Source organism: Phlebotomus papatasi, chromosome 3, assembly GCF_024763615.1.
Source record: "Phlebotomus papatasi isolate M1 chromosome 3, Ppap_2.1, whole genome shotgun sequence".
Taxonomy (NCBI): Eukaryota; Metazoa; Arthropoda; class Insecta; order Diptera; family Psychodidae; genus Phlebotomus; species Phlebotomus papatasi.
Genome location: NC_077224.1, coordinates 87,601,774 through 87,615,502, shown reverse-complemented (window position 1 = coordinate 87,615,502; position 13,729 = coordinate 87,601,774). Strand labels below are relative to the sequence as shown.

Sequence of the window (13,729 nt, the reverse complement as noted above, 5' to 3'; positions counted from 1 at the left end):
CAAGATAACTCAAGACATAACAAATTCCAAAGTACTTGAGATGTAATGAGTCATTAGAAATGGAAATTGTTAAAGGAAACATATAACACAATAAACTTTCTTTAAAATGAAGCAATCTCCCAAATATTTCGTGAAAGACTCTTCCTGATTAAAGTAATGTTTGAAGAAGAAATAGACTATGATCTCACCTCTTTTCTTTAAAAAACTCTCCGTTGATGCTTCTTCTTCCACTAGACACTTCACTCAATTGCTCTAAATTTGTGCGAATTTCACAATTAACTCCTGAATTATCACGAAATCACTACTGAAATTTTCTATTGCGATTTAGTGTTTGTCATTTAGAGAATTTTGACACTTTGCCGGCTGTCACTTGGGATCAAAGGTCACTGTGGAAGCTTTTATATGTTGCCTTTGAAATACAGAGGGCGCATCAGTGCGTATAGACAGTGCAAAAAGTGAAATAAAAAAATTAAAGTTCAAGCATTTGCGAGAATTTAAGTACTTCCATTTAATAAAAATAAAATTGTGAGAAATTTATAGAATTAAGAAGTTTCAAAAACGGTTTAGAAACAGGTTTAAGGATAAAGACTTTAGGAGAAATGGAAGGTAGAACAGAAGAAGTGTTCCAAGGTAATTTGTTTATCATAACCTAAAAAAAACAGGAATACTTTCATTTATTCTTTCTAATTTATATATTTTAAATTGATTTTTCTCACAGTTACTACGCACTATATACATTTTCTTTATATACGTTCGCTTTTTAGTAAATATTTCTTGCTGTAGATAAATTTATTGACTAGGAGATTTTTGATATCAAATAAACTTTGTTAATTTCCCAAGAAGAAGGACTCCAACAGAAAGCCAAGCCAGTAGCTGAGATACATCCTATCTTGAGGAACTCCTCACCAGTCATTCCTTCAGGGGCAGAAGATGAAGATTCTGAGAGTAGTGATTCTTCTGATGACTCCCAGAATCCTTTGCCCAAAAGTCCATCTGTCAGAGATAGTACTGAGCACTTCTTTGACTTCCTGAAGGCTCAGTTCATCGAAAGGAATTTACCAAAAGAGACTCTGGTTGAATTTGCCAAAATTTCAACTGAATTCCTCAAGAAACTGGATCAGGATAAATAAAAAGTACTAAAAATCTCAAAAAGTGTCTTAATTCTGCATAACGTCTTTACAGACCGTTTTTGACTTATTCCCAAAATTTAACACTCCGAATTTTCCTGTGAGGAATCTCGGCTACCGTAAGCTTATCTGGGCTTATCACTGGTTATTGTCTATATTCGTATTTTAGATAAAGAGGCCTATACAAAACGTTAAAAAGTTTATAAAATCCGGAAAAGAAACAGTGAGAGAGACTCTGGTCAAGTTCAAACCGTTTATATCTCGGGTAAGGGTCTTTTATGGAAAGGTCTTGCCCTTAGATTCAACATACTAAAATTTTATCAATTTCGGTTAATAAACACCGGAAATATAATCCGGTCAAGAAGTTTGAGATATTTTCGTTAGAGTTTAAGTCAGGGTACTTACGGAAAGGCGGATTGGGGCCTATAGTTGGTACCGTTGGAAAGGCCTTGACCTCAGATGCAACATACTAAAATTTTATTGAAATCGATTAATAAACACCGAAGATATAGTCCGGTCAAGATTATTTCGTTAGAACTTAAGGTACAGTATTTTGAAAAAAAAAGGCGAAGTGGAGCATATCGTTGGGAAATTCTTGATCTTAGATACAACAATAAAATTTCATCGAATTCGGTTAATAAACACCAAAAATATGAACCGGTCAAGAGTTTTGAGATATTTTTATTAGAATTTAAGTCAGGAGGGATATACTTTGAGGAAAGGCGGATTGGGGCTTATAGATGGTACCATTGGAAAGGCCTTGAGCTCAGATGCAACATACCAAAATTTTATTGAATTCGGTTAATAAACACCGATGATATATTTTCCTGCTTAGTCATAGGGTCCCCTTAGTTCACAGGGCATAGGATCTGGGGCACTGCACTTATATTTCTAGCTATTTTTGCAACTTTTTTTAAACATTTTTCAATCTGTGTGTCTTTCTTGTGATTCCCTTATGAAAGTCTGACAAAGCTGACCTATCCCCAACGCTTTCCGAAATTGATAATATTAAAATTTCATCGAATTCGATTAATAAACGTTGTAGATATTGTCCGGTCAAGATATTTTAATTAGAGCTTAGGTCAGGGCTGGTCCCCGGCGAGTGGCCTTCAAAGTTGAAGCCAATTTCTTACTTTCACATACAAATGCGTATATGAATTTTTCTGCACTCGTGACCGTTACACGATATTTGTCAAAATTGTTGTGAGCTTTGTGTACAAGACTCTGAGCCTTGTAAAGTGGGATAAATATACTATAGATCTGTCTAAATGCGGTCCTGTTCTGAGAAGTGTAAGCTGAGTTTCTGATCAATTTGTGAGTTGGCTTCAAACAGCTCCATACAAAAAAAAACATTTCGCCGGGAGTTAGGGTCAGGGTATCCTAAACAAAGGCGGAATAGAACCTATCTTTAGAATCTTGGAAAAAAACTTGACATCACATGCAACATTAAAATTTCATCGAAATCGGTTAATAAACATCGAAAATACAGTGCGGTCAAGATGTTGTGAATATTTCACAACCTCTTCTTCCTCTTTCCTATTTTTCCATCAACCAGCCTTTTTACACTTTTCCATTTCTTTATTTGACCACCTCATTAAGATTTCTAAGATTTCTCACCTTTTCCTCGTAGTATTTGAGCTAAGTTAAGCAAGAAGATAGAGTGAGAGTACGTAGTAGCTTTAAGAACTCGATGTGCAGTCATGTTGTAATTCGGCTCTAATAAATTATATTTAAAAGTACACTACAAAGACGTTGGAAGGCCTTGCCCTTAGTTACAACATACTAAAATTCCATCGAATTCGGTTAAAAAACACCGAAGATAGAGTCCGGTCAAGATATTTTCAATTAGACCTCAGGTCAGGGTATATCGAGGTATCATAAAGAACTCTGTGTCGATCAGTCGAATGGTGAACTTCAAAGTGCAATCTGTGATCCAAGTCCAAAAAAAGTGTAACCATTTCCCGCCTGTACGTGATTTTCCCAACAAAATTCGATACCTGATGAAAAGGACATTCATCCTCGAAACGTCGTAAAGAATAAAATTGCGAAAGTCAAGAAAGGTCTAGTGTTTCCGTCAATTCTTGCTGCATAAAGAATTCTTTAATTTGTCATTTTATTAACCACTAGAAATAAATAACCATAAATTCAGATGAGTACAGCAGTGTTTCGTGGGGAAGGAGGTGGGGTCGGTGGATCTGGAGGGTCCTGTGCCTGACTTATAACGATATCTGCTACCCCTGTGAACTCGTACTCCCTGATTACAATGGTCGGATGGTCAATTGAGAGACTCCGGAACTCATCAGTGAATGTGAGGATGTAGAAGCAGAAGGCAGTGGCTACTACCCATTCGGATATAGAACTAGCCACATGATACTTCCAACCTCCGTCTGATGGATACCACTTTCTAGGATCCTCTCCGCGGAAGAGGATGTGGGAGATGACCCCGGTGACAGCCACAACGATGAAAAAGATGGTGCACACGACAGAAAGGAAGAGCCGGACGTGTGCCTTCAGCATACTACCAACATAGGGCTGTAGGTAGTATGAGATCACAGCCTGGATCCAGAAGTAAACGGTACCGAGACCAAAGCAGAGGAAGGCTCCAACCAGATGAACAATCCGGACATTGGTTTCCTGGAAATTGGCAACGATACTGATGCCAAGGCAGGACCCAAATCCAATCCATAGGCCTCGGTTATTGAGTTTCGTTGTGAATTCCCGGAGATCAGCATGGTAGTCGCATAAGACGCAGATTTGCCGGTATCTGACATACACGACGATACCCACTGAAAAACAAATTCTGACTCATCCCAATCAAGGTCAACAAAGTTTCTAATCAGGCCGTGCAAATTCTTACACAAAATGCATCCCATGTTAATCAGCTGACCAAAGACGCAGCTCTCAGGAGAATACGTCGCAGCATCGCTGATGTAAGGGATGGCCGGTACTACATGACCCTGAACTATGGCAGCAATGTAGCTTTATAAAATAACAAAAAAAAAATTACAATTCCGATAAAGAGAAAACTCCCCGAACTATGAATCATGCAGCTACTTACGTTCCCAGGAAGGTGACTTGGAAGAGAACGTAGACAGAGATTGGAAGAAGATATAGATATGACATAGTGCACTCACTTAAATATCTATATCAGTTTAGGTCTATTTAGAGACCAAAAACCAGATAATAAAATATTAAACAAAGGTTTAAGAATTAAATTAGACTTATTTTATATTTTCTCACATCGACCTAATCAATTGGATGATGACTAGCTTGATTAAGTTTGTGGCATTGTTTGCCAACAATTTGTTACGCTTCACTTAATTTAATTGCAGGAAAAAAGGAGATTTTTTCTTCGGCTTATTTACAAACAAAAATATTTGTGAAATTCGTGAAATAATTTGATTGGTTTAATATAAGGTTATGTGTAACTGTCAAAACTTTGACATTTGAATTCTCTGTTTCAGAAGCTTTTTTGGGAACTTTGGTTGTCTCCGCTTAGGAGACTTCTGAACCTGTTCCCAACTTGTCTCTAATTTGAACTGAAGTGTTCAAATAAACGTTCGAAATGAACATCAAAGACTGTCTTATCTCTTATACCCAAGGGGCAAACAACTGACCAAAATTTCATGTCGTAAAATCAATATTCACAAAATATTCACAGTTTTATATGAGAAGAAGAAAATATTCGAATATTTCACTAAATATTCGCGATATTCGCAATATTCAGGAATTATTCGCGATATTCGCGATATTCACGATGTTTATGAAATATTCGCATTATTCGCGAAAAAATGCCGATATTCGCAATATTCACGTTGGTAGATGTTCTAGACTCGCGAATTGTTTTCCCCTTGCTTATACCAGTAGATATGAGTTATTCAAACCGAATTTTGGAAGAAATACTACGGAAGGGGCACGTTAAGCATTTTAGATATGTTAATTTTTGAACAGGACACTGCATTACAGGATCTTAGGTTTTCTAAATTAATATTTTAATTAAGGAATAAGTCATTCCCAAATTTACGGGACAAGTGTGTCTGCCTTCTCTGGCTTTTCAAAGCCTTTCTGGGAAATTGACAAGGGTTTCTCAATATGAACTACCCCTTGATTTCAATTAGGGGGAACTGGGGCAGTAGTAATCTGGGGTAGTTGTAAACACTGTGATTTTTTCATTAATTTTAAGACTCCAGAGGATAAAACCCATAAGCATTCATAGATACCATGGGGATGTATGTCCACAGATGAATTGGTCAATAAAATCCCAATACTTTAAAAATAAAAATCATTTTCCTGAAAATGTTGATATTTCGATTATTTTGATCATTTGGATTTCTACCTGGAAATTAAAAATTGTGTAAAATAATCGAAATGTAGCAATACCAGTTCTTTCCTACATCTTTTAGGATTATATTAATGCATTTACTAGAGAAATTGAGATTCTCATTATTTCAAAAGAATTAATAATTGGTCAGAAAACAGCATTTGGGGTAGATGTAATCAGGCAATTTCAATTTCACAAAATGAGTAGGTAAAAGAGCGGGAAATTGACCTTCATGCGAAATATCTATAATTCATAGATTACGAAAAAAATTGGTGGCGCTGTGTTCAATAAAAAGTCACATGATGTCAAAATATGGGGAAAATCCATTGAAAAATGTCTTTGATATGCATGCTTTTAGTTTTTTTGCTATTTTAATTATTCTTTGTAAAAAGTGTCGTAATTTTTGAAAAATATACAGTCTTTATATATCTCTTAAGTAATTAAAATAATCGAGAGTGATGCAAAGTTAATTTTAAGGGTGGAAAAAAGGGTGTTTACATCCTCCCCAGAAAGTGTTTACTTCTACCCCAGGTATTTTGTGAAAAGAGAAAAATGCACAGTGACACAAATTTTATTTTTATGGAAAACTCAATTGTTTTCCAGCATCCGCATTAACTTCGATGTATTGCCTATACCCAAGGGTAAAACATTAGCTAAGAAAGATTTTCCAAAAAATCACGGTGTCCTTGGAAAATCACCTCAAATTCGCATGTATCGAAAATGATTACATGTGCCCCAGTCTCCCCTATAAACTTATTTTATTTCTTTTTAGTTTGATACATATCCCAATAAGGCTGGCAGCCTCTGTTCTCCATTTTCCCTTTGGAATTTATTATTTAGGTGAGCCCCATTAGGGCTTTCATATCAGAGGCTCCTTGCGAGTTTTCGTAACAATCTTGCTTTTACGGGGAGGGTTATTAGAGAGTCGTCTAACTCTCTCTAGAAGGGCCAGATCCCTGAGGAATTCTTTTGGCGAGGAATCCACAAATTACTAGAAAGGTGGGAGAAATGTAAAACCAGTGATGGAGCATACTTTGATTAAATTAGTTATCAGCATTCTACTGAATTTTTTATGTTTTTTTTTTCTAAACAAAAAATCCGCAAATCATACTTGCAGGCCTGCACTGAGAGAAATCCGAAAAAGTTAAAATAACATTCCGGAAATGTTAATATTACCCTGCAGTTTAATCGGAAATCTGTGTAAATATTACCCTTTTTAGGTGTATTGGGGGTTAAAGTTACTCTTTTTTCATGTTGATTTTACCCTCAAAAGGTGTAAAATTAACATTACAAAATGTTGATATATTTTTACACCTAAAAAGTGTTAAAGTTATGACGAAAAAAAGTTAATCGCATCCTCTTTTTTCTCAGTGTAGTAAATCGGCCGTAGAACGAATTTCGCGCGGAGTAAAAGTAATCTAAACAAAAAGATTGAACTGTTTAATAGATATGCATTACAGTGCACAGAGAGTGCACGTACTTTTTTTTATTAAGATTGATGCGAAAGCTAAATACAACCTCGATCTTTCTCGGAATATAATCATAAATTTATGTGCTTTGTTAAATTCAGCACAGCAATTGCTTCTAATATCACATAAGAGTACAATTTGTCAAATAATCACTTACATATATTGTGTATTATCAATGAGCAAATTTTCAGTTCTTTTATTATTTGACGATAAAGAAATATTTATCACGTAACTGAGTTTCCAAGAATTTCTTTTGACCGCTTTCCTAGAAATTTAATTTAAGGCGTGTCCCAGATTAAACTTCCAAGAAGACAACCCAAGAAGCATTTTTTTCTGAATATAGTCTTGTAGAATTCCCTAAGTAAGGCATTATAGAACTAAAAATCTTTTTATTTTCTTATAACGCTCTTGGTTCCATCACTTAGATGACTATAAGTAAAGTGGCGCACTCTTAAGGATCTTAAAGGCTTCTATAGGAATTTCAACGGAAAATTCTGACTTTAAATCTTGTAAAAGTGCACTAAAAGACTTGTTTAATACCTGGTTCTATAAGACAGCTGTTTTGCTTCTTGGAAAATGACTCTCAATAAAAAACTATAGTACACAGTAAAAAAGTTTTAGCTCCGTTACCATGGTTTTCATTGTAAATTTTACATTAAACGTGTAATTCTGTGTACTGGTACACATTCATGTAAAATCTCCACATTTTGTCTGAGAACTGTGTAATGTTACACGAAATTTGTCAAAACATGAAAACAATCAAAATCAAAACATGAAAAAGTGTTCCAAACCTCCCCGGTCTCCCCTATATCCTGAAATAAGTTTTGAAATCTTGAGAATACGAAAATTTAAGTAAGTGATACAGGAAGTTCTAACATAGCTCGACTCGATCACAGAAATCGTGCGCCAAACAAGATTGGCTAAAAAAAAACAACGTTTTTATATTTCTTTCGAACACACATCGATCCCTCAGAATATAATCCGAACAACTCGATTTTTTGCAAAATTCGTTTTTTTGCTTTTCGGGTACTCCTTGACACCCTTTACCTTCTCCGTGAATATTATACCGAAAAGTTAATTATTCCCAAAGTTATATGGGTTCCAAATCTTAAAAATCCTATGATCAGCAGAAAAATCTCAGCTTTAAATCGCTCTCCTGAAAAGTTGGTCATTCGCGAGTTGTTCGGTTTATATTCTGAGGGATCGACATTAACTTTCATGGTCGCCGGATGCAAATCCGTTCGCTTTCTCCAAGGATCAAAGGTTTAAAAATGGGTTCACATTTCGACTCGTTGGAAAGGTCTTGAAATTTTTGACAAGTCTGGATTGGTTACAATCGGTTCTAAATCGGCAATGAACCGATTCATAACCGATAACTAATTTTTATCCGAAAATCAATTTTGTTACACCCAGACCATTTTGGGCGATCTTCTGAATTATTTATGAATCCGTTTAAATCGGTTGTGAATCGGTAAACGGTAAATGATGCGAAAGTACTTTTGAAGTATAGCATTTGAATCACGAAATCAAGCGTTTCGCAAAGCGGGAACACTTTACCATCTCTTTTTTGTGTAAGATGCATCAGCAAATTGTCATTTATATTAAAATTAAAAAGGAATTTTACCTGAAAAAATAGAAAACAAGTGATTCGATCAATTTTATATATATATTTATTCAACAATCTTTCACTCTGTGAATCAAATAAATTTTCGACATTTTCGAGATACATTTGAAAATTTGAAGTGATAAAAAAAACCAAAATCAATCATTGTGAGATTTTAAATATGAATAACATCATAAATTTTTTTTGAGTGGTTCAGTAACATTTATAATGCCGGATCAATATTCGTAAAAAAAAAATTATAGTCTATTGAGTATTTAAATTTTTGAATTGTCCATGTAGCACATTTACAAAAAAAATATCTGAGTGATTTTTCCATTTTCTCACTTTGTCCACATCATTCATTGATATGTCAATAAATTTTGCACACTTTTACAATTTTATTCTATTTTTCCTCAAATCTCTTTTCAAATGAAAATTTTTCAAGCTTCGTCCTTTTTTTTTTAACCGTGGTGATTTAATTACAATTTACTCATTTTTTGGTCCTATATTTCAGCAATGATTGACAATTAACATTATAGAGATTTTCATGTGAAAAAGAGTTTTATTTTTTCGTTCTCGACAAAATTCAATTTTACTTTCCTATAAGTTTCATTTTATTCAAGAAAACAACCATATTTCATAGAATTCTCTCTATTTCACTATATATAAACACATTTATTGTGATTTTTTCTTTGTGTGCCAAAAAACAAATTTTCGTCACATTATTCAATATTATAAAACAAATAGAAATTCAACGTGTATAAATATGTTGAACGATTCTTCTTTCGTGAAAAGTCTTTATTTATTTCTTTTTTCTTTTTGGGTGAACGATATTTATATATTCGCATTGTTATAAATTTTATTTTGAAAGATAATAAATTAGTTCTATATCTGTGAAAATTTGTCGCTATTACAACGGTGGAAATAAGGTATAAAATATTCACATACATCTTGAATTTATGATGTTTATTTCCCTTGGATTAAAAAGAAACAACCTAAAATGATTTATATTTATTATAAATTACCTTTACTCTACAAAATACTCCCGAAAAATTGCCAATTCTTCCATTTTTCTTTTATATTTCTTTGTTATTCAGCGATGAAAACAAATATTAAACAACAAATAGTCACATTTATTTAAATATTTGAGTGTTTTTTTTTCTTTTTTTTCTATCTTGGAAGATTTCACAGACAAAAATGGCAATTAGTCAGAAGTGTTATTTTCTTAGTCATTGATCTATATGTTTTCTTAATTAATTTTTAAAATTTATTTAAGAGACATTTTTCTATTTTTATTTCTCAATACGTGTCAATAAGTATTAAAAATGAGCCTAAAACTGTCGACATATTTATTCTACTTCAGTAAATATTATCCATCGAGTAAAATACTGGTTTTTCAAGGCATTTGGAGATTATTGATTGTGCACGGGCGTGAATTTTACTAACTCGAGGTGCAATTGTAGGGATCTTCTGACCGAAAATTGGGCACCTCTTCGAACGGTCGCACTCCGGCCGTTTTCTGCGAATCTCTCACGCGTTCCACCTCACTCATCACACGCAGAAAGTTCTGGCCAGCCAATTTGGTCAGTTCCTCAGCCGTCCAGCCGTCGCCCATCAGCTCGGCGAAGAGCATTGGGTACGTGGACACGTCCTCCAGGCCTTTTGGGGTGCTGCTCGTGCGTGGAAAAAAATCAGAAAAAAAGTTCATTAGGACAGAGTTGATAAATTGAGAGGAAAGTAGATTAAAGATTAAAGGATTTCATAAAACACCCATCAATATTCAGAAAAAAATTGGTTTATTATTTTGAATTCCATCCTAAAAAGCATTTTTTTAAAATAATCTTGTGGAACTCTGTAAGTAAAGTGTTATGGAACCTAAATTATTATACAGTAGACTCTCGCTAATTCGGCTCCTTTAACATCGGGCTACTTTTTAATTCGGGCAACAGTTAAATTTGAAAAAAGTTTGTTGACATTTTTCGAATTCGATTATGATTATCGAATGAAGCAAATATGGTTAAATTTGCCATGCTTTATCTCACTTGTGATGTTATTTTGCATTATTAAGGGGCTTTCATGAAATTTACAGTCAATATGACCATGTAAACGATGTAAACTTAATATGAGTATGAAGGTAAACAAAAAATCGTTGCATTTCAAACAATTTGATGCCCGAATTTCTCTCTAATTCGTCTGACATTTCGGTCCCAAATGCCAGAATTTGGGAGAGTCTACTGTAATCTGTTTATAATATTCTCGGTTCCGTTCCGGGCAAGGGGGAGATATTAGGGTGAAAATGTGTACATCTCTTCCAGACACTTCCACAATTTATATGGAAGAGCACTTTACACTTCCGGCGTTTTGAAAAACTCCGAAAATGCTGCAATACTTCCAGCACTTCTTGCACTTCATGCATTTTTTATAGGGGAAAGTGACCATGCTTTATACTGTAAAATGATTTCCAAGGTTTGTGATTATTTTCTGATTACCACACAAACCGAAGCGATTCTTCCACTATGATAAAAAGTTGTCTCACTTATTAGGTTCATAATCCCACCTCAAATAGTTCCTGAGAAACCTTAGATTTTCCTGGAAGAAAATGGAAATTCAGTGGCGATTTTTATACAAGTTGGGTCCGGGGCCTTCCTGTATAATAATTGATTCGACAATTCGGAGGCCCATTTTCACTGTAAAAATTTCACCGGATACAAAAAATTGCACATCAATATTTAGACGAAACTCTAATCTATCTGCTTAAATCGTTTGTACGACTGGTTATTAGTTTTAAAATCACTTTTATGTAATTTTTTCTAAGCCATGTTTTTAGGGCACTAGCGAAAACCATTTTTTCACTTTGAGTCCATGAAAATGTCACTCTGCAACCTTAAAATTCAGGCAACAGGGTTGAAGGCAATGTCAATTGTCGATAAAATAGGAGGATTACAATAGGTGTAATTATGAAAGAATCACATCTAATGATAGAGTTACCACTTTTAAATTATCATTCATGGACACTTTTTAAAATATAGGATGGACACAGGTAGAATTTATGAATTTGTCACCACCCACAAAAACAGTGTTCCCAAGTAAAAATATTTTTACATAAATATTAATACTGATGAACCCTCTATGTGCCTATGATAGTATTTTTCCTGAACAGCGACATTAATTAAGAAAAACTTATAAAATATCATGTATTGAAATTACAGTTTTGGACCTATTTTTGATTTTTGCTTCCTGAAACTAGGAAAAAAGAGCTAGGTTCCTATTTTTTTCAGGAAGTGTGAGACTTAGGACCAGCTATTAAAATATATTGCTATGAGTCACAACTATTGATTAACACAAGAAAAAAATAGTTATTATGAAGCTTGGATCGTATCAAGCATGGTCACTTTCCCCTACTTAGGAATCAATAATTTATTTAATATTGTGAATTATCTTATGATTAAATTTACAAAATTTTCGAGAAATTTATTTTCACATATATCTTTTTTTAAATATTTTTCTTACTTTTTAAATTTCTATCGGCAGGTTTGTCTTGCATACTAATAGTATGTAAGATAGTAAGTAGTAGTATAGTAGTAGTAATATTCTTGTGTTTTACAACCAAGAGAATTTCTTTCTATGGATTTTCTAAGAGACCAGTGAAGCTACTTTAGAGAGGCTCTAAAAAATGTATTGTGTCTAATTTATTAAAATTGTGTTATTATTATTAATCGTGTCCGAATACTTGTTGCAATGTAATCATGTTATATTGCTGCTGTTGTATCCCGTGTAGGAAGAATCCGCTAAGTCCATTGTAGACTGCCCAGGAGCGCCTTCCCCGTGATATGGATGCTTCTTCCATGCTCCCGCAGATTTTTGAGCAGAGGCGGTGCATATTTTATTACGTTATATTACAGTGAAAATGTCTTTTTCTAACCATTCAGATCTTTACACCGGGCGGGACTCGAACTCACAACTGTGAGAGTCGAGCCAGAGATCAGATCAGAAGGCATTTCTAATATTAATAGGCAAATTAGTATTGTTGAAGGCCAATGCAACTATAGAATAAGACTGCTCATTAAACCAACAATTTCTTCCAAAAAGTAAATCTCACTCAGCACAAGAAAAAATAAAATCCAAAGTACAAGATACTATGTAGTGGTAGCGATTTCCCTCCTGATATGTTGCGATAAAGAACTTTTCTGGATCGATTTGTGAAAGATGCTGTTGAGAAATGATCCAATGCAACAACAGCGATAAAGATCTTAGAAAAATAGCCAGTAAGTGTTGATGCAAAATTTATGGAAATTATTTGGGCTACTAAGCTGCCATCAAATAAACACTGTGATTAAATTCGTTAGATTCAATGGGCTTTTAATGAGAAACATCCGATTTTTGACGAAAGAAAGAGCATAAGCTTGCAAGATAAGGCGACAACACTAAATCATGCGGCGAACAAGAGTCTCTGCCAAAATTTCCAAATTTCCGAAATTTCAATAATAAATTCTCCAGAACCTAGAATATTTTTCAGGTATTGACCTTTTATTTGCTTCAATCTCTATAAAATAATTTGCGGTACGCTAAAATGTGGACCCCTCGAAAGCTGTCTCTCTCCAACAGACTCTCCAACAATAAATTAGAATCAACAATATACTTTTTTGGAGACTCTCTTTTCCAAAAGTAGCTCCACTAGTGTCTTAGAAAATCCTCAGAAAGAAATTCTGTTGTTGAATACTAAAATATGGTTGTCCTAATAAGATTTTTCATAATATTAAGTAAGTTATTGATTCCTAAGTATGAGAAGTGCATGGGAGTGCAAGAAGTGCTGGAAGTATGCAGCATTTTCGGATGTCTTCCGAAATTCAGTTTAGTTCAGTTGACTTCCGTTTTCATTTTATAACAGTTATACCAATTTGATTTACAACGTATTTCGTGGTATACGCGAAACATCCAAAACTTTAATCTATGCAAAAGATATATCAACTCTGATAAAAAATAAATGTATTATTGTATCTGAATTTGATGGTGCACTAAATGAAATTCGCAATCGATACCAATATGTTTCAAGCAGATGTGCTCATGAAGAAAGCATACCACTGGACAAGGAGTAAAGTTCACTTGTTATAAACTTACTAATTGATCCCATCGAAACCAGCACCGAGTCCAACATGATCGATTCCAGCCACACGCTTTATGTGATTGATGTGTGCTGCAAGGAATATTG

At 34.2% G+C, this 13,729-nt stretch overlaps 4 protein-coding genes across 11 annotated transcripts in view; 1 reads left to right on the top strand and 3 right to left on the bottom strand.

The window, feature by feature from the left end:
- Nucleotides 1-369, bottom strand: part of LOC129806226 (uncharacterized) — a 55,718-nt gene extending 55,349 nt beyond the window's left edge. For 2 of the 3 annotated variants that reach the window (XM_055854653.1, XM_055854655.1), the window contains exon 1: nt 189-364. The gene's annotated coding sequence lies outside the window, so the exon portion shown is untranslated. Of the gene's footprint in view, nt 1-188 lie in introns of all 3 variants that reach the window. The other variant, XM_055854654.1, reaches the window with a different exon arrangement.
- A 66-nt stretch (nt 370-435) lies between these two features.
- Nucleotides 436-1,193, top strand: LOC129806227 (uncharacterized). 3 transcript variants are annotated; one of them, XR_008752155.1, is made up of 2 exons: nt 436-630; nt 719-1,193. XR_008752155.1 is itself a non-coding variant. In XM_055854656.1 (2 exons), the coding sequence occupies exons 1-2, from the start codon at nt 600-602 to the stop codon at nt 1,128-1,130; spliced, it is 321 nt and encodes a 106-aa protein (XP_055710631.1). In that variant the 5' UTR covers nt 463-599; the 3' UTR covers nt 1,131-1,169. The 3 variants fall into 3 exon arrangements, 2 of the variants coding, with proteins under 2 accessions (XP_055710631.1, XP_055710632.1); XM_055854656.1 differs by having other exon boundaries at nt 463-630; nt 841-1,169; XM_055854657.1 differs by having other exon boundaries at nt 467-630; nt 844-1,169.
- A 1,997-nt stretch (nt 1,194-3,190) lies between these two features.
- On the bottom strand, nt 3,191-4,555 carry LOC129806224 (DNA damage-regulated autophagy modulator protein 1). 2 transcript variants are annotated; one of them, XM_055854650.1, is made up of 4 exons: nt 4,368-4,554; nt 4,186-4,285; nt 3,985-4,106; nt 3,191-3,913 (listed from the first exon to the last, which is right to left on the bottom strand). In XM_055854650.1, the coding sequence occupies exons 2-4, from the start codon at nt 4,248-4,250 to the stop codon at nt 3,273-3,275; spliced, it is 828 nt and encodes a 275-aa protein (XP_055710625.1). In that variant the 5' UTR covers nt 4,251-4,285; nt 4,368-4,554; the 3' UTR covers nt 3,191-3,272. The 2 variants fall into 2 exon arrangements, with proteins under 2 accessions (XP_055710625.1, XP_055710624.1); XM_055854649.1 differs by having other exon boundaries at nt 4,186-4,555.
- Nucleotides 4,556-8,564: 4,009 nt separating this feature from the next.
- Nucleotides 8,565-13,729, bottom strand: part of LOC129806222 (uncharacterized) — an 88,385-nt gene continuing 83,220 nt past the window's right edge. For all 3 annotated transcript variants that reach the window (XM_055854646.1, XM_055854647.1, XM_055854648.1), the window contains exons 11-12: nt 13,639-13,714; nt 8,565-10,190 (exon numbers count right to left, since the gene is read on the bottom strand). In XM_055854646.1, coding sequence (XP_055710621.1) covers nt 9,962-10,190; nt 13,639-13,714 — 305 coding nt within the window. In that variant the 3' untranslated portion in view covers nt 8,565-9,961. The remainder of the gene's footprint in view (nt 10,191-13,638; nt 13,715-13,729) is intronic.